This window comes from Chamaea fasciata, unplaced genomic scaffold (assembly GCF_029207755.1).
Source record: "Chamaea fasciata isolate MVZ Bird 193981 ecotype frontalis unplaced genomic scaffold, bChaFas1.0.hap1 SCAF_3, whole genome shotgun sequence".
NCBI classification, from domain to species: Eukaryota; Metazoa; Chordata; class Aves; order Passeriformes; family Sylviidae; genus Chamaea; species Chamaea fasciata.
This window is the reverse complement of record NW_027094088.1, coordinates 40,411,245-40,429,605: the sequence shown is the minus strand read 5'-3', so window position 1 is coordinate 40,429,605 and position 18,361 is coordinate 40,411,245. Positions and strand designations below refer to the sequence as shown.

The 18,361-nt window shown below is 43.8% G+C and overlaps 1 protein-coding gene across 3 annotated transcripts in view; it reads left to right on the top strand.

The window, feature by feature from the left end:
- FRMD1 (FERM domain containing 1) overlaps window positions 1–18,153 on the top strand; it is a 37,862-nt gene extending 19,709 nt beyond the window's left edge. For 2 of the 3 annotated variants that reach the window (XM_066178703.1, XM_066178702.1), the window contains 11 exons: window positions 3,626–3,705; window positions 5,767–5,843; window positions 7,450–7,636; window positions 9,795–9,950; window positions 12,216–12,281; window positions 12,482–12,550; window positions 12,741–12,915; window positions 13,811–14,146; window positions 14,287–14,415; window positions 15,139–15,218; window positions 17,242–18,153. In XM_066178703.1, coding sequence (XP_066034800.1) covers window positions 3,626–3,705; window positions 5,767–5,843; window positions 7,450–7,636; window positions 9,795–9,950; window positions 12,216–12,281; window positions 12,482–12,550; window positions 12,741–12,915; window positions 13,811–14,146; window positions 14,287–14,415; window positions 15,139–15,218; window positions 17,242–17,529 — 1,643 coding nt within the window. In that variant the 3' untranslated portion in view covers window positions 17,530–18,153. The remainder of the gene's footprint in view (window positions 1–3,625; window positions 3,706–5,766; window positions 5,844–7,449; window positions 7,637–9,794; window positions 9,951–12,215; window positions 12,282–12,481; window positions 12,551–12,740; window positions 12,916–13,810; window positions 14,147–14,286; window positions 14,416–15,138; window positions 15,219–17,241) is intronic. The other variant, XM_066178704.1, reaches the window with a different exon arrangement.
- The last annotated feature ends 208 nt before the right edge of the window (window positions 18,154–18,361 follow it).

Here is an 18,361-nt window from a genome sequence, read left to right as displayed (position 1 = left end):
TGGGCCCAGGAGGAGAACAGGTTTTTGGCATTCACCATTACTTAGCTTTTATGCAGAGAACTTACTTTTCATAAAGAATGAAATGAGGAGGAACTGGTTAATGCAAAATAATGGCCTTTAGGTTAGCAATGACTCAGAACTGATTTGACCCTGTATTGCAGCCATAATTTTCTATTCCCATTTTTCCTGCAGTGTAAATAATGCCTATTGTAAGTCTGTATCACTCACTGGAACTGTGTCACTTTTTTTCTAACTGGGGACCTGGCACATTATTTTTTTGCAACAATGCATGTCCTATATATTTTTTAATACTTAAAATGTGCTGAGCTAATTTTGCAGAGTAGAAGTGGTTTTCGTTTCTGGTAATTGCTTATTTTGAAATGCGATTTTTACGGCGTAAACTTTCACTCTCATTTGAGAATTCTTAAAGGTGAAATTGGGAGACAAGTGTAAATTGCTTTACTGCAAAGGAACTGGCTGTCCAGATGCAGTTCTTGGGATTGCAGTGTAGTATGCTGGTGAGTTGTGCCAGGTCTGGTGTCTGTACATACATACATGGGAGAACCTTCCAAGAGAGCTGATTTGTAAGATCACCTACAGTGCTGAGATGAGATTCATGAACTCTGTGTCAGTAGCTGCAGGTGGATTAGAGTGTATTTTTATATGTACATGCTTCTCAGTCAGCTTCTTAGTACCTTTCACTTGTCCTTCAGATGAGGCCAGTGAAGCAATGACAGTTTGTACCTGCTGAGTATCCAGCCCTGTTTGGATCCACAGATCAAATTTATTCTTCCCTGGAAAGGGGGCCATCTGTGCATTCCTATAGTGTCCTTTACATCACCGCTCAGAGCTGCTGCAGTTTGGTGCCCTTCTATCTGTTGGAGATGTTTATTTTCAAAGCAGACAGTTTTAGCATCTGGCAAAAAATCTCATAGGGTTTCATCACTAATCCTGTGTAAGGAAAAAAAAAACCAAAAAAAAACAACAGTGCCATCCACCAAGCAGTAGGGCTGTAGGGGGAAATACCTCTTTGTTTTTGTAGATGAAGGCTTACATTGCAGGTTGACATTCCAGTAATATGAACTTCATTAAGGCAGGAATGCAGTGCTGCATTCTTGCACAAGAGGGAGGATGCTGAACTAGGCTGGGGAGGAGTGGGACCCCCAAGAAGAGGTGATACATTGGAGTATCCTCCTGTAGCCTGGCTTATTCTTGTGGTTTATGTGTATTTCCCAGTAGGCCTGATGATAACCTGGAATCCTCAGGTATAACATCTGTGCCATCACAAAATCATCTCTAACCTAATTAACATTGCAGATAAAGAGGGGGTGTGGGTAACAAATGGCTTTACTCTAGTGCAACTGTTCTTTTCCCTTTCTGACCTAATATTCAGGTGTGATGGGATGGTTTGGGGTATGTCACTGTGCTTGCAATTATTCCCTCTTGACTGAGGAATAATTAATGCTTTTCTCTAAATGCCTCTGGGTATGGGATCATTCTTGAACTAGAAAGGAAAGCTGGCCCTTCAACTTGTTACAGCCTCTTAGCAAGGTGTCAGCTACAGACCACGGTGCTGGCAGAGCCAATACAGGCTTCACTCAGCACTGCTGTGCCATGTGGGGACCCTGTAGTGGAGGGTCTGACCTGTTCCAGGACTGCCAAAGCCCAGGGAGGGACTGGGTGGGATGCTCATGTTATCCTACTCCTGTCACTTGCTGTGTAATTGATTCCCTAAATGGCCTTTTACTTACTTTTTAGTAAAAGCTTTATGGAATGATGACTGGCAGCTGACAAGGAACAGAGACAAGCCTAACATGAACAACCCTTTCCCTTTCTCACTGACTAGGATTTCTTTCAGCCTCTCCCAAGCAGCATTATCTGATCTTAATGGACCTTCCTGAAGAAGGGAAGGCTGGGGCCAGTGTAGCCCCCAGCCACCCTATCTTACAGACAGAAGTGAAGAGGCAGGTACAAGATGCAATCTCTGATGATAAAAACTCTTCTTTTCCTTGTCAAAACAGGAAAAATAGCTTCCATATAATCTTGTGTGCTACAGCAACTAAATTCACACCACAGACAGTTTCAGAAATTCCATACAGCCATTTTTTTTAATGGTGCTGTTAAATACTGGTTTGTTTCTGAATGTGATATATCAAGTAACAGAGTAAACAGAAGTTTAAGTATATTAAAAGTACAGCTGCAAGCAGTACAATGCAGGAAAGAGCATGGAGACAGAAACAGGACTTTTTTGGGCATTGTCCTTTTTGTATCCAGTGTTACTACTATTTTACAGAAGGTTTCCTAGTAGGATGATGTGTGGGCCAGTTCTGGATAGCACCAGATGTGGTTTCTTTAACTTGAGGTGCGAGATGAAGGAAATGGTGATAGGAAGTTGTTTTGCTTGCTTGTTTTTTGAAAGCTAGCAAAGAAAATATTTGTTGTATCTGCCCCTGTAAGGATCAGGAATGCTTTGGAAGGATGGCATTGAGGTAGCCCAGAGCCCCCTTCAACACCTACTGTGACATGCCAGGCCTGCATCTGCCATAATACAGACATAAGTGCAGGCTCTCGTTTGGAAGTCTGGGCTGGTCTTAAGGGGCAGAAGTTTGTTTTGGGAAAGGTTCTTTTTTTTTGTCCCTCCCCCTTTTTACTCCTGCTCCTTTCATGTTTAAGGAGCAAGCTCTTCGTCTTGGCACTTGTGTCACCTGTCAAAACACTGTCCTAAGCAAGATCAAAGAGTAGAGGGACTGGTCAGGTGAATGTGCTCAGCTGGCATTTCTGCTGCAGCCTGAAACACCTGTCAGGTCTTGTCTTTTTTTATTTTTTTTTCTTAAGCGAGTTGAAGACTCAGGAAAAAATCTTTCACTGGCTGAGTTGTTTGTATTTGATAATTGGTAAGCAGTGTTATGAAACATCAGCTTTGAAAGCAGCACAGAGCTCTTTCAAGATGATGTGCCATTCAGGCTGTGTCTTGTTCACTCTCACTAGGGTGGAGAGCAAGTCTTGGTCCTTTAGTCTTTTGAGGCAGGCTAGGTCTCCCTTCTTTTCATTCATCTTTTCTCTATATGAAAGAAGTTGGGTGTGAGCAGGACACATCAGACCTTCTGAGGAAGGCGTTTGTGTTTGGTCCTCTTGTTTCTAACCCTTTCAGAGGATCCCTTTCGCATGCAGAGGATGAAACCTGCCAAACCCCCACCTCTGTTTACTTACTTTTGCCATGTTGGAGCATGGTGCTACATGATGGCAGAATACAAGCTTGGGTAGGGCTTGGTTGTTTAATAATTATAAAAAACTGAATCTGGTAAGCTGACAGTACAATTAGCTGGGTAAGATGATGTTTCTCTTTTTTGTAAATGGCTTCTTGATTATAAAGCAAGAATTCTGCATTTCTGGCTAAGGTGTTTGGGAACCTTTAGCTCAGAATCTCTTGAAGGCATGAATGACCTTCCTCCTGTGCTGTCTGGAGTAGCATATGTACTTAGGAGTACTTTTTTTTTTTCCTGCCCTGCCTATTTCCTGGTCAGCAAATGTATTGCTTGGAAATGACTTGTAGAGTCATCTAAATGTTTAATGACTAAAAATTTCCAATTATTTTACATTTAATTCCTTTCTTCTTGTCTTTCAGATAATGAATATGTTTTTATAGACCTGGAGCAGAAGCTTAGCAAATACTTTTCAAAGGAATGGAAGAAAGAGACCACCAAAGTAAGAGAGGTGTTTAATTTTGGAGGCTCTTGCTTTTTTATTGATACACAGTGAAATGAAAGCTCTTAAACTAAGGTCCATAAAACGTTTGTTGAAGATGGTCTGCAGAATACTTTTCAGTAGCAAGATGCAGTGATTTTTGCGTAGTTGTACAATTAAACAAAAGAGCTAAAACAGCCGTTTATACAACTTCACCTGAGCAGTAGTGCTTGGCCGCTGCAGAAGTGGAGAAGGTCAGATGGTCAGTTTTTCATTTGAATTTAGTCTGGATCTTAGTCTGGAGACATCATTTCTATCCTTAAGCAAAACAGTCTAAAATAACCTTTTGTGACTTGAATCTGATACAAAGGAAATAACTGGAGCTGTGACTCTTCCCAGAGTGTGCACAAAAGGATGGTGGAGAGGGAGGAAGGATATTTTGTTTGAGACAAGTCCTAGTTCCTAAAGGCTAGCTAATCCTGACAAGGGAGAGAAAAGCTACATGAAATAAAGACAAGCTTATGTAATTGCTTAATACTGTTCATTCAGACATGATAATGCCTGTTTGTGTGTGTCATTAATAAAGGAGCCATAGTCTAGAACAAAGTATAGCATGCAATTGCTTTCAGATATCTTAACTGGGTTGTTGTAAAAGTTGTAAAGGACTTTTTCCACCTTGCTTAAGGGTTTTCTTTTGCAGAGTAGGCACACTTGCCATTTCTGCTGCTTAGAGAAGTTTGTAGATAACTAATGAGGCTCTTATCCCCAAGCATGTGCTCTGCTTTTCCCAAATGACTGAGAGTTACTTCAAAGACAGCCAGAGACATGCAGAGGGCTGTCTGTCCAGCCAGTGAGAGCTTCCCAAAGCAGGTGTTTCTGGTCTCCTCAGGATGGGGTGGGTACACTTTGAGGTTGCTCTGTGACTGAATTCTTGCTGCAGTTTTCTGGTCAGGATAAGTGTTGACCTCCAGTGTGATGCGAATCATAAAAGACTGAGTAAGTTGCCGTTGGCAGTGCTACAGTCTGAGATGAGTTAGCCTATTGGACTGGGTTAGGTGACAAGGATTTAATTCCTATGCAGAGCTTTCAGGTGGAAAGCCCAATCCAGCTAATAAAATAGGGTGACTATGAACAATTTCCGGAAATGAAATGGAGATGTTTGCATGATCAAGGACCTGTCTGCATCAGATGTGGAGGGCATGCACTGTACCTTGTCCCAGTGAGATGGGTCTGACCAGCAAAGCCTTGGAACTGCCTGTGGGAGCAAAGTTACCTGTGTGAACATTAAAGTGGCAAAGTAGGAAAGATGAGAGAATGATCTCGTAAGATGTTCCTTTCTTCTTTTTCCCTTTTTTTTTTTTTCTCCTGTTCAAACAAGCCTGTAAGTCGGAAAGATAGGCTGTAGTTAAAATAACAAGCCTCGTGTTGGCTTTCTTCTAACAGCACTCCTCAGTGTGAAGCAGACACCAGCACTGCCTTTTGCTGTGTGGCTACAGGAATGTGTGAATGGCTAACCAGGAGCCCTGCCAAACAAAAGGCACGGAGCTGGTACCAGGCTGGTGCACCTCAGCCCCAGGCATTGACTGCTGAAGGTGGCAGTGCGTGTGTCCGTGCTGAGTGATGTGACGTTTTGTGGAGCAGGGATGGATGGTGGCTCCAAGGAGTGCCCTGGAAACGCCAGGGCTGTGCCAGCGTGGCGCTTTGAGGGAGGCCAGGTTAAACTTGCTGCGTTCAGCATGAATGCGTTTGTGGTGCTGCCAGGTGCTGAGCTAGGTAATTCTGGGCCAGCCTGGGTGTCCCCAGGCTACACTGGGACTCTTACACCAGCTCATCCCTCCTATCCAAAAATCTTCTGCTCTTCCTAGGATTTTTTGTTGTTCAACCTGTCTGAATGTTTTGTGATGCCTCATTGTCATGAGCCTCCAAGGCAGTCAGACTCCCCCAAAAACTTGCCAAGAGCTAAGAGCAGAAAATGAAAAGCAGTATGGGGAGGGAATTTTGGAGGAGAGAACATTACCAGATAGGATAACAGGAATTTTGTATGCTGATCATAATTTAACTCATCTTCTGTATTTGCTGTAGGGGACAGAGAAATTTAGCCCTCCATTTGTTGCGTTCTTTAGAGTACAATACTATGTAGAAAATGGAAGAGTAATAGGGTAAGTTCTCTTCTGTGGTAATTACTGTGTTTTGAATTATTCAGTGTGTTCTTAAAATGAAAGAAAACTAATGTTTCTTTAAGCTCATCTCTGTGAGCTCATTGAAATAAGCTTTAAAAATCTGCTTGAATTTTTTTTTTAAGACCTTCACAGACTTCCTCACTCAGCTATGAATGTTTTCTCCCTGAATCATACTCCATATCCCTTGGAAAATTGTGACTGCTTTTCCATCTGTGTTGAAAGAGCAGGTTGAATGACGACATTATCAAAACACGATTAGCACTCTTGCTTGTGTCTTTTGGTTGTATGAAAGGCACCGGATGAATATACCAAAAATAGTTATTTATACTCCAAAGCACATGCTTTGGATCTGTTTTTTGTATTTGAGCAGTGCTCTGTGCAGTCTACTCCTGGAAATGGATTTTCATACATGGACAAAAGAAATTACTTCATAAGTTAGAGTTTTTCATTTGTAGTCCATTCACATGGAATATGTGCTGCACTCAAAACAGCACCACCCTCACCCATGGTACAGAACAAAGGATGAGGTAGTTAAAAATGAGCAACTGACAGAGTTAATTTACATCAGTGCTTCTGGTGTGGCTCTGTCCCTGGGGGAAGCCAAATGCTGGGATCATTTTGGTGGACTAAAGTCTTTACCTAATTTCTGGCATTTGTTCTCGTGTCAAACAAAGCTTATGGTATTCTATGTTTTCTCTCTCCATAGTCTTTCATTTTTAGATAGAGGGGACTCCTTCTTATGGAGTCTGTTTGGCTGATAAGTGTTCTTTGTTTCATTTTGCTTTTTTTTGTAAAAGGAGAGATTACCTATCCTTCACCATCACAGGCATATTTCCCTTGCACTAGTAGTTTAATTGGAGAGGTTTGTAGAGCCATGCAGAGATAGTTATCTGACCCCTTCAAACTATACTTGCACACTTTTACAAGCAGACTGTAGTGTCCAGCACTTCATCTACATGTACATGTCAGCAGCCTGCTTCCCATGATCTCTGAGGGCAGGGAGTGTGTGGGTTATCAAGGCTATGCCACAGTTATTCCTTATCAGACAATCCCTGTTTAGCAGCTTAAGGAAGAAGACAAAAACAAGCCCAGGGCTCCCATGTCTTTTGATCTACCTTGCAGGGAGTTAGCTGTTGAAAAGTATCATGAGCCTAAGGCAAGGTGAAACAAACCAGCAGTGCCAAGTTTAGAGGGGAAAGGAGGACAGGTGTGCAAGAAACAGGACTGGGAGTCCAAGGGAGTTGACTCTCCTGGCTGCTACAGGCTTTCCAGGGAAACAGAAGTCCTTGATTGTAGTCAGTCTCCAAAACAGGTGTGATGTGATTTTTCTTTCATCTACCTTCTGCCCTAACTTCTTAGATCTCATGCTCCTCAAGGTAGAAGCTACCATTTTTCGTGTTTGTACAACACTTAGTGGGAGAAGACCTTGATCTTGGTTTGGTGCTCCTTATATGCACAACTGTATCAGGGTGGCATTGGCACACATCAAACATTTCAAAGTTTAATCCTCCTCTTAGCAGGATGATGTTTTTGAGGGGCCTTATCTGAACTTTGTTCTTGAAGTAAATTTGCTTTTGTCTTGCAGCGATAAGGTGGCACGGCAGCTCTACTACTGCCATCTCAAAGAGCAAGTACTTATGTCTCATTGCAACCACAAAGAAGAAATCTACTTCTTGCTGGCTGCCTACAGCTTACAGGCAGACTTGGGCAACTACAGAGAGAAGGTCCATGCTGACAAATATTTTGAACCTCAGGCTTATTTCCCACAATGGGTAAGTTTGGGGGAAACCATTCTGTCAGCAGATTATGCATGCAGCAGGAGCTGTACCAAGGTGGTACCTAACTGCAGCCATGCAACTTCCCCATCTCCCACTGCAATGATCAGGCAGACAGGCAGAGAATCACCCTGAAGGTCCCTCAGGAGATATCTCTTGCCTTTCCACGGGCTCACTCACCAGTGAGGTGGGTGGTACATCCTTCCTTGGTGACGGAATGTGTTGGTATCACATGAATAACTCTGACAGTGCACATGTCTTTGTTTAATTCTTCTATTGCTTAAAGGGTTGTGTGTTTCCAGTGGTACATCAGCAAGATCTGCACAACCCAAGCTGTCTAGAAAACCTAAGGGCTGCAAAGCCAAGTCCATTTTCCTTTATTCTCACTTCTGTAATGCTTGCCTCAGGATGGATAGATCCAAACCCCATGGGCTAATACTGCTGTGCAGTGCCTCTGGTGCTTGCTTTGTCATTAATCTCTGCCTCATGTGCAGTAAGAGGAAAGAGAAAGCATTTGCATATTTGTTTATAAGCATGTGCATGGGACTTGTGCCCTTCAGGACTTACAACCAAGAGTTGATTTATTTATCAAATGAAAGCTAATTAGCTAAGACTCTGTTAGTTGGCTGCTTGTCCCAGGCAAGTTGCATTCCCCCTGTAAGATGGCACTGTCCCCTGCTTTGGGGAGAAGGTTCAGATCAGTGACAGGACTGATCTTGAAGATTGATGGTCTTTTATGCACAAATCCTAGCCTGCCCACCTTGCTGTGCAGCAGTGTGTCTTTCTCCCAGATAACAGGCCCTCTTCCCATGCCATTCCTTGTTATGGGGTGCCTGTCAGGAGGAAGCTAACAAAGGGCTGGAAAAGGTAGGTCTTGTGTGCTGTTTCTGTGGCAGTTAAAGGGCTTATCACACTGTTGCTCACCTGCGCTGAGCCACAACCCCAAGCAAGTATGTGGGTGATTTATTACATCATTACAAACAGTAAAATCTGGCAGGCATGGGGACGCTTCTCTCCCTGCCCCTGGGCTCCCATGGGGAGATAGTGAGTAATCTCCTTCTCCAACACAATTACTTCCTTCAACACGTGCTTCGTATCTTTTGGCCAAGGGCTGCCCCAAGTCTCGTGCCAGTGAGGAGAGGCAGTGCTGCCCTGGGCTGACCCACCCAGCTTTGAACTGTGGAGCTGGCACATCTCTTTCTGCTGACATTGCACAGCTGATGGCATCAGTACTGTCCTCCACCAAGGCCAGCCTTCCTTGTGGGAGGGCAACTAATCTGGCAGGGCATGCAGAGGTGTTAGCAAATAGAGTAAACAAGGGGTTTAAATAAAATGTCAGTGGGAAATGGGTGGTGATGGGGTCTGGTTGATTTCAGTCAGGACAGGTTGTTTCTGGCAGGATGTTCTCAAGTACCTGGTGCAATCCAGTTTCGAATGCCCCTGGTGGTTGGGGGATGTTGGCAAGTGAATTCAGCCAATCAACCCTCTTACCTGTCCCTGCCCCTCACAGCATGAAAGGAACCAGTTGGGCATGGGAGAAGGCTGAGCTGTCCAGTAGGCTTGTACAGAGAGGGTATGTGGGCAAACATGGGAACTGGGCACCTATAGGGCAGGAGCAAAAGGCCTTGTGCAGGTTTTTCCACTCCTCAGTGGAGCCACGTGCCTGCTAACCACTCCTAATAGATTAAAAAATACCTTGAGATAGTGTTATCCACCCCTTTGAGAATGGAAATGCTAAATAAGCCTAATGTGTAGTTTCTGGTCTTAAAAGGAAAACCTAGTATTTCTGCCTCTTAAGAGATGTTGCTGCTGATTGTGTTGGCATGCAGAGGAATATTTGTTATCTGCCCATAAACATTTATGGATGCCAAGAGTTAAGAAAAGTTATTCCAATACTTAAAAGTGAAAAAGGCTGACATGACCTCTGTAGTCATGGTCTGTTACAGTTCTGCCACTAGGATCTGTTCAGACACATTGTTGTAGGGGCTGCCTTAAATGCTTATCCTCCAGGGAGGTAGAGGCAAACACAGACTAACATCTTGAGGGAATGTATGAACCTCCTCCACCTCCAGCCACTGCTTTGCTGTTGATCACAGCTGCCTCTCCTGGGGATTGCTGAAGAGTTGCTGACCTGTTTGTTTTCTTTGCGGTTTAGATAATTGCGAAGAGGGGGAGCGACTACATCTTGAAACATGCCCCAGAGATGCACCGAGAGCAGCAAGGGCTGAGCGCGAAGGAAGCAGTGCTGAAGTTCATTAAGGAGTCCTGCCTGCTGGAAGATGTGCCCGTCCACTTCTACAGGCTGCAGAAGGTTAAACAAAGAGCTTCTTATTTTGAACTTCTCTCCCATCATTAATTGAGTGCACCATGGCATTTTTCTCTTTCTGTTTGTTTGAGGGACGGTTGCCTCTGATTCAGAGAGGCCAAACAAATCTAAAATGCTCAGCCAATGAGGCCTGTCCCCACAAACAAATCTGTTGCCAATATGCAGATATAGCTGGAATTTAGTTTTGTTCCTTGGCCAAGAAACTGGCCACAGGAATGGCAAGACTTCATATTTGTCCCTGCCTGTCAGTAGAATTGCACCAGGGAAATCACTGAAGCCTCTTCTTTTCTTGTTGTAGTTCATTGAAATAATGACAAGAGGTCGGCCAGCTTTCACTCAAATGTCATGTAATAACTGAAGGTGACATTGAGTCATTCCAACTTCCATATCCCATTCCTTCTCCAGCCCTGCCAGAGTGGTTGGTGTTTATTTCAGCTGTATTCTTTCCTTGGCTGTTTTGGATTCCTACATTGCTGCTTGTTAGACTTCTTTACCCAAACCTGTTTAAACAGAAGGTGATTCATTTTCACATGCTGAGTGTTTAGATCTAGAAACAGGACTAATGAGAAGTTTTATGTTCCACTTAGGTGAGTGAAACCTGCCTACGCAATTAGCAATGGCTTGAGCCTTTTTTCCAAATGGAGATGCTCTACTTTGTCAGACTCATAATTAAACTTTTTGGGGTTTTGTGCTCAGTGGGAATTATGTCTGGGAAGTATCCATGTCCTTTGAACATATCTAACAGCTCTGGTTAGAAGAAGAAGAAACGTTTTCTAGAGAAGATAAGTTTTGATCAGTAGTCCAGGCTTAGTTGCTTGCAAACCATAGATGCTCACCTACCTCTCTTCTGTTCTCTGTTTTGATTCTTAATGTTGTTAATGATGCAGTCATGAGAGAATTAGTTACAGTTGAATGCCATAAGAAATCCAGCTGTCAGGACATGATACATTTTATATCCGAAAACACCAAGGCTGTGAAATTGGTTGCTCTTAATATTTAAATTCCTGTCTGACTTGAACTTAGGCATCATGTACTCTTGCATGTGTTGTTTGATCCTTAATATGTCTTACTCCTGTGACACAGTTATCTCATTCTGTGGTGAGAGATGCTCCTCCTTGGTGATGCTTGGGTCACAGATCACCTGATCAAGCGCAGAGGGATACCAGATGAAGGTGTTGGTGTGCTGGCTGCCCTGAGATTTCAAAAGCAGTCACTTTTGTCTTAACACCCTCCCCATGGCTTCTGCTGAGTTTGGGAACTGCAAAAGAAAACACAACACACCCCATATCTCTCATTCAGACCAATAATGTTTTTCAAAGCTCTTTGTCCTTAGGAGGCAGAAAATATTTTAGTGACTTAGAACTGAAGACATGCCTGGTACCAGGGGCAAAGGGTGAGATAATGTGATGGCACAAGGCTTACATCTTGTAAGCCAGATGAGGAGAGAAAGTTGTGATGTAAAGTTTGAGCTCTGTAAGCCCATACATTTCTACCTCAAAATTTTCTTTCTGCTTTTCCTCCTAACAAATAAATGCATGTGTTCCCCTCCCTAACTCTGCTGTGTTAAGAGAGGCTGAAAGAATTAGTTTATGATATTTTTTGGTCTTCAAGCAAAAGAATCTGATTAGAGACCAAGTATGTCATACCAAGATGAAGCATGAGTTAAAAGTCAGACAGTATTTCAACTCAGGTAATAAAACTCATGTAAAACCACCTACTCCCAACACCAAGGTCAAATGTTAGAATGAAAGTCCCAGTAACTGGGCATTGATTAGCTCCCCCCAGCCAAGGGACACCTAAGATCTAGCAAATCCTTGGATGGCAACAGCAGTGCCATGGCAAGGAGAGGGGAGTGGGTTCCCTTGCTGTTTTGGGTGCTCTGTCACCTGGAGAGCAAGAGTGGTGCATGTTCATGGGGACAGCAGAGACAGCACGTGCTTACAAAAGAGCTTACAAGGCACCTCGGAGAGCTGTAATTGTCCATACTCTCAAATCACTAAAGCTACATAATTCCTGTCCAGGGCAGCTAGGACATATGCTGGTAAAATGCCTGAGCCTCCCAGCATGAAGGGATTTTAGGTGTAGGTATTTCAGGGGTCAACAAGGCAAGGTGCACTTTACAAACATAATAAAAACCAAATGAGCTGATGGCATGTGTGTGATGAGGAGTCCTGCTACCTCTCCTGCAGTAGGTGCCAGAACAAGAGCATGGTCTTTGTAGATTAACCTTTGACTCTTCTGTTCTTTTAGGATAAGAAGGAGGATCGACCGACGGTTATCCTGGGCCTGACCCTGAGAGGAATGCACATCTATCAGGTAACAGACTTCTGTGAAAGCCTTCTGGTGTAGCATTAACTCTGCCTAGTTCCCTGTCCTCCCCCCTCACCACGGCTCCTCTGTGAACACCAGGCTCCACATATCTCAAATTCCTGGTTGTTTGCAAATTCTTTGCACATCGCTGACTCCACCCTGTACCTGCCAGTCCCTGTGTCACTCATGAGTTTGATGTGTTACAGGAGGTGAATCACGTTCGACAGCTCCTCTACGACTTTCCCTGGTCACACATCGGGAAGCTGGCCTTTCTGGTGAGTATGATGGAATGGAGGCCATCTGCCAGTGCCTGCCAACCTGGGATGTGGCAAAAGCTGTCAGCCTGCCTGTGCTGCTGCGTCAGGTCCTGTCACTTGCACGCACAAGACCACAGTGATCTCTGGTAGCTGTGTGGCTGAAAATGTGCTCTTGCTCATTTCTTTGGCATCTTTCCTCTTTGTGCAGGGGAAAAAATTTGAAATCCAGCCAGATGGTTTGCCCTCTGCACGAAAACTGGTTTACTACACGGGTTGCCCGTTCAGGTCACGCCATTTGCTGCAGCTACTCAGCAACAGCCACCGGCTTTTTCTGAATATTCAGCCAGTTTTGAAGCAGATCCAAAAACTGGAGGAGGCTGAAGGTATGTTAGGGAAAACCCAAGTGAGTTCGGTAAGAGGAAGAATACAGTGTGTTAGTCCCTCATGTTGTTCCATGGTGCCTACTCTCATCTAATTAATGGTGTTTTCTGCCTTAGCAGGGAGCCAGGGATAGAAACAGACATGTTAGGTACATTTCAAGTCCGTTCCTAAGAAGTGTTTATGGCTCCCACATTGTAGACTGTAATCAGAAAGTGTGCTTGTGTGAGAGCAGTAGAGGGTCTCTGGGAAAGGGGAAACCTTTCAAGTGGTTTCTGTCTTTCCCTTCAGTTACAGCAGTGGCCTTCAGCTGTGTGGGTGCAACCAGTGGCATGTGCCAATCACCTGTACAAAGACTCATTGATCAAGTGCCTGTGGGCAAAAAGCCCTCAGTTGTTTTGTCTCTGTTAGTGTCTTGTGGATTTCTCAACCACCCTCAGTACATACAAGCCATGGGAGAAATAATAAATCAATAATGAATAACAGCCACAGGAGTCCTGTTCTTAGCTGACTTCACACAGTGGTGGGTATTTCAAGAAGCAATCAGTGCATCTGATTGTAAAGACTGAGCACTGAAGTTCACTAAGTAATTTCCTTTTTTTGTTTGCTTTTGTTTGTTGTTGTTGTTATTGACCTTCACTTTGAAACCTACTGTTTTCTGGATCATAACTGCCTCTACCTGCCTGTTCTAATTTAGGAGATGCTGTGTTTACTGCAAGTATGACTAATTCTTTTACAACCACCTGAGCATCCATCTGTTGAGCAAACAAAATACAAAGCTGTCCCTGTATTTGTTCAGCACCTGCAGCAGTTGTTTCTTAGCTGTCGGCTGGTGCCAACAGAACTTCCTGAATATATTTTGTTACCCTTCCTTAAAGTTCTCCCTTGTTTCTTCCTCAGAGAAGAAGCGCTACCGGGAGTCCTATATCAGTGACACTCTGGACATGGACCTGGACCCATGTGACAAGAACTCACGTGGCAGCGGGAGCAGCGGGGGCAGCCGCAGGGATAACCGCCTGTCCCGCCATTCCACAGGCAGTCACGGCAGCTCCCACACCTCGGGCATCGAGGCTGACTCCCGGCACCGCGTGTCTGTGGAGATGTCCGTGGATGAGCCCTTCGGCATCGACCGGGTACACAGGAAAGAGAAATCCTGCAGCTCAACCATCAGCTATGGGAGCTCTGGCATTGACAGCGGCAGCAAAGGGCGGGCTGAAGATGAAGCTCAGGATGATGGTAAAGAATTTGGATGTGTGGAGCAACTTCTAAGCTGACTTTTGTCTTCTCCTGCAGGAGGGCAGGGAGTAAGAGACTGTACAGCAGCTTGGAGCACAAGTGTAATGCTAACAATTATCCTGCTGCTCTCTTCCTCCTAGAGCTTGAGCTGGCAGTAGATGAGCCAGAGGAGATGCCTGTAGATGTGCCTTTAGAGGGAGACCAGGTAGAGGAGGCCACTGTGGGAGAATCTGTTGAATCCCTGCCTTTAGATGCTGCTAGCTGCCAAGGTGAGATGGCTTTCTGCTGCTGCTGCTGCTCATTGCTGTTTTTCAAGGCTCTAGCAACAGGCATAATCTGAGGGATCTATGAAAACTCTTTATCTCCTTCCAAACAGCTGCCAGTGCTATTTACTGCCCTACTGAAGCAGGACTTTCAGGCAGCTCATCTAGAGTTTGCAGGCCAGCATTCTGTATTGTACAGTGGTGCTCTCCTCTGTGCTTCTCAAAGTCTCCCTTCTCTACATGTGCCGAGCTTATATTCAGTTGATGACAAAAAGATAATTGAGGTAAACCTTTTGAAGGGAAGGAATATGCTTCAATATCTTGTATGCCACAAAATAGCCAGGGGGCTCAACCACATAGTAATGGGACAGTCACAGGAATTGTAAGGTAAAGTTTTGCGGCTTGGAATACAAGGAATGCTAGGCAACAGAGTTATGCAGGAGCTATCTGGCCTTAATATATACAGCCTTTATAGCAAAGCAAGAAGGGTGAAAATGGGACAAGTTGGCAAGAAATTGTTTTCTTGAAAGTTTTCAAACATTGATCTTTGGGGCCAAAAATGAGTACTTCTGAGCAAAACTCCTGGAGCACGGAGGGTGCTTAATGATGCATATTTATCGTAAGAGGATAGCACTGTTTGAATGTGACCTATGAGAACAACTTCCCTTTTCTACAGCCCACAAAACCTCAAACTTGCAATGCTTTTCACTTCCTGCTTCTCCTTTGCAGCTGTAAATCAGGAATCTCTGTCTGTGGTGCAAGTCACACTAATCAAAATGAGAGGCCAAAGTGTGGAATCCCTTCACCAGGTAAGGAAGAGGTTGCTCAGCCGGTGGGTCTGTGTGTGAGCATTGAACTGAGGTCTAGTGTAATGGGGACAGCTATGAATCAGGACACCTGGATTAGTTTGGATTTGACTGATTTTTACATGGTGTAATCAAAACCAGCTGCTGGCCAGCTACTGCTCTCATGAATAGGATAAGAGCAGCATTTGGACTTAGAATAGTATAGAAAGGTTTGGAGCAATCAGCAGGGAGATCCTGCAGGCCAGTTATTATCTACCTTAGTCTTCTGGATGGGACATGGAAAATCAACCACTTCCAGATTTTTAGTGCAATACAAAGACCATCTATGAAGTTTGGATGTGAGTTGCAAACTTGGTCATCTTGAAGCCAGAAGTAACTTACATCAGAGCAAAACCAGATGCTCAAGCTCTAGTTGTTAATATCATTTGTGTGATTATAGTCTGTGTGTGCTGAAGTCTTTGTTGTCAAGGCTTTCTTTTCATTAAACACTTGAGAAAGGGAAACTATATATGGTAAAGTACGTCACAGAAGAAGTTATATTTGGAAGAAGCTTATTAAAATGTCTTTTTAAGACTCCTTTTCAAAGTATAGCTGTACCCACTGGGGTAGAAATGTTGTGGTTTCTTGAAAAAACCCAACGAAATAAAACAAAAACCACAAAAAAAGCACCTCTACTCTTTCTTTCCTCTCATAATCCAAATCTGCCTTGTCTGCTGAGAGAATTCTAAAACTCTTTACAAGGATTTCAATCACTTCTTACAACTTCCTTTTCAGATTTCCATGTTTTTTTCTGGACCCAGTCAAAAATGATAAGAAATTTTCATTTTTCAGCAAAACAGTCCATAAAATGCTGTAGGAGATTTGAATAAAATCTTGGTTATTTTTTCCAAAGCTAAAGACCATACATGCAGAGCAAATCATAATGGATTTTTTCCTCTATTTGAGTGGAAGACTTAAGAACTCATGGCTGGAAGTAAGCATCTTGCTTAAAGCTGTAATCTTTCTAAAGTTACTGCTGTTATCATGCTTACACTGTTAAATGATCATGAGGCCTCTGTTTTATAAAAGTGGTTCAGTTCAACACAGGACTGTCTATATGATTGCAAAGACGTGGCTGACACTTTTGTGCATCATGTATTTGGTGCCTTCTTAGAAAACTATCAAAATTTCCTTACAAGGTCATGTAACTAAATGCTGCAGGGTTTCCTTCGCGTTGACCAGACAGTGCAACAAATTCCTTTTTCTGGGAGTAGAGCTGAGCCAGCACAGGATTTCCACAGGGTAGTTTTTTAATTCCCCTCCTATGGCAGTGGGAGAAGTGATACTGGGAGGAAGTTTTCTGTGGTGCCAACAGAATGTCTTGGTTTCAGAAGTATATTCTTGAAATTAGCCTTAATATTAGTATATAAGAGGTGATTATTAAAGAGACAGAGCAAGAAAAAAATACAAGTGTTGAATCTGGAAATACTCCTTCACAGAGGCTTGTGTAGCAAGATGGTGCCTCTGGGAATTACTGCTGATTTGTTGCTGCTCTTTATGGAAGTGTTACATAGATGAAACTGTTTGCTGCAATTACTGGACACTGTAACCCATTAGTTTGCATGGTTGCCTTCTGAACCTTCCTTTCAGCTCATTAGATTTAACTCAATGTGCTCAAGCACTTGGAGTGGTTTTTTGTTAGTTGCACTTTGTCCATTTGAGGACAACTGTGTGGATCTGTCAGGAAGTGTGTGGTCACTCAGGTGTCAGTGTCTGTCAAGTGTTTCATCCATTGTACTGGACACTGAGGACACAGGGCAGACAGATGAAGATCTGGCTCAGCATGGCAGGGCAGCTTAATGCACTCGTAATTTCTGAATTGTTCACAGCTTCTTCTTTAAGCCAACATCCTTCAGAAGGCTGGTGGGGCTCTTTTGAAAGAGGGGAAGAACAACTTTGGGAAACTTTTAGCATGCATAGCCAGCATCCTTAGGCTGTGTCTGAGCTCCTTGTTTTTATTCTTGTGTGTGTCTTGCTGAACTGACAGGTCAGATCGCTTAAAAGCCGGAGCTGCATGGACCAGCACAGCCAGAGTTTGGATGACATCCGCTTGTACAAGCGCCGGCACCCGTCCCTAAGTGCCACGCTGTCCTCAGACACGTCCCACAGCTACACCTTCGGCTGCAGCCTCGAGGACAAGCTGTCTGTCTACGGCTGCGTGTATTCCACAGCGGACTGCAAAACCAAGTCTGCCCTTTACGGGAAGAGATCCATGAACTGCCTCTCCTTAGATCTTCTGGGAGAGGACCAGTTCCCAGAGGAGTTTGTGGTGTAATGAGATTGGAGCTTTTCCATACGAGGAAACAGCTCATCACGGAATTATATACCTCATTAACACATGTGATGTCACTCTGGTTCTTGCAGGAGATGGTGAGCGGCTTTGTTATTCAGCTACGTATCAGTAAGTGGCATCACCTCCGCAGACCTGGCTACAGGACAAATCAACTGGAGTGTAGCACTTAACACTGGCATTGGTAGTGTCTGTCTGAGCAGAAAATGGACGTGGCCTGCACACTTGGCAGTGACAAAACCAACATAAAAACCAAAAAAGTGGACCAAAACTGACACTGAGCTAGCAAAGCAAACTGTGTCTAAATGGATTAATCAGAAATTTAAAGTCTATGTCATGTTCCTGCCTTTTTCTTGTGATCCATATCTCTTAATTTTAGTGTACAGATAGTTCGGTTGTCTTCAGTTTGTGCTGCTGCAGCATTGCCAACAGCTGTCAGGCCAGGATATACTCTTAGCACATTTGGAGGGCTGTGTATGGAAGTGTCTGGCCTGCTCCAGTTGTAATGAACACAAGTTGCTTATTCACTGCACTGGGAGCAAGACCTGTCACCTTCTTTTGTTGTTATTTTGTTGTAAGCATCCAGCCAAATACAGAGTGTGGTTTGTTTCTTTTTTTTTTCTTTATTGCAACAAATGGAACTGACTGTCAGCTGTCTACTACTGCTGTGATGCAGATTGGCATTATATCCTTGGGGAGATAGGGACGAGATAAAGCAAATGACTTGACCGCTTCTGAAAGTACAGAGAGCAAAAGCATTAATTGACTGGATTTTGAAGAGAGGAGTGTGACTGGAGGATTTGTCCAGGCATGATCA